This window comes from Gavialis gangeticus, unplaced genomic scaffold (genome assembly GCF_001723915.1).
Source record: "Gavialis gangeticus isolate Ggan-Ray unplaced genomic scaffold, GavGan_comp1, whole genome shotgun sequence".
NCBI classification, from domain to species: Eukaryota; Metazoa; Chordata; order Crocodylia; family Gavialidae; genus Gavialis; species Gavialis gangeticus.
The window spans coordinates 13,561,862-13,562,112 of record NW_017728991.1 but is presented as its reverse complement, the minus strand read 5'-3'; the positions used below and the strand labels follow the sequence as shown (position 1 = coordinate 13,562,112).

General features: G+C 73.7%; 1 protein-coding gene across 1 annotated transcript in view; it reads right to left on the bottom strand.

Moving 5' to 3' along the window:
- Window positions 1-180, bottom strand: part of LRRC59 (leucine rich repeat containing 59) — a 7,254-nt gene extending 7,074 nt beyond the window's left edge. Inside the window, exon 1 of the mRNA XM_019517651.1 lies at window positions 1-180. This exon is cut by the window's left edge and continues 1 nt beyond it. Within this exon, the coding sequence (XP_019373196.1) occupies window positions 1-102 (102 nt within the window). The 5' untranslated portion in view covers window positions 103-180.
- Window positions 181-251: the final 71 nt, after the last annotated feature.

The window sequence follows — 251 nt, the reverse complement described above, 5'->3', positions numbered from 1 at the left end:
GGGCACCTCGCTCAGGTCGCTGAGACTCAGGTCCAGCTCGTTGCCCTCCAGCTTGTCCCGCAGGTTCACGCCCTTGCCGGCGGCGGCAGTGGCTCTCGCCATGGTCCTGAGTGGGACCCAATCCGGACCCGACCGCACTCACCACCCGCCGTGCCAGCCACTTCCGCGTCCACGTCCCGGCTCGGCCCGACGAGCGGCCCCACTAGGAGCGGCCCCCGGGCTCGCAGCGCAGCTCAGCGCCCCCGCGCGGC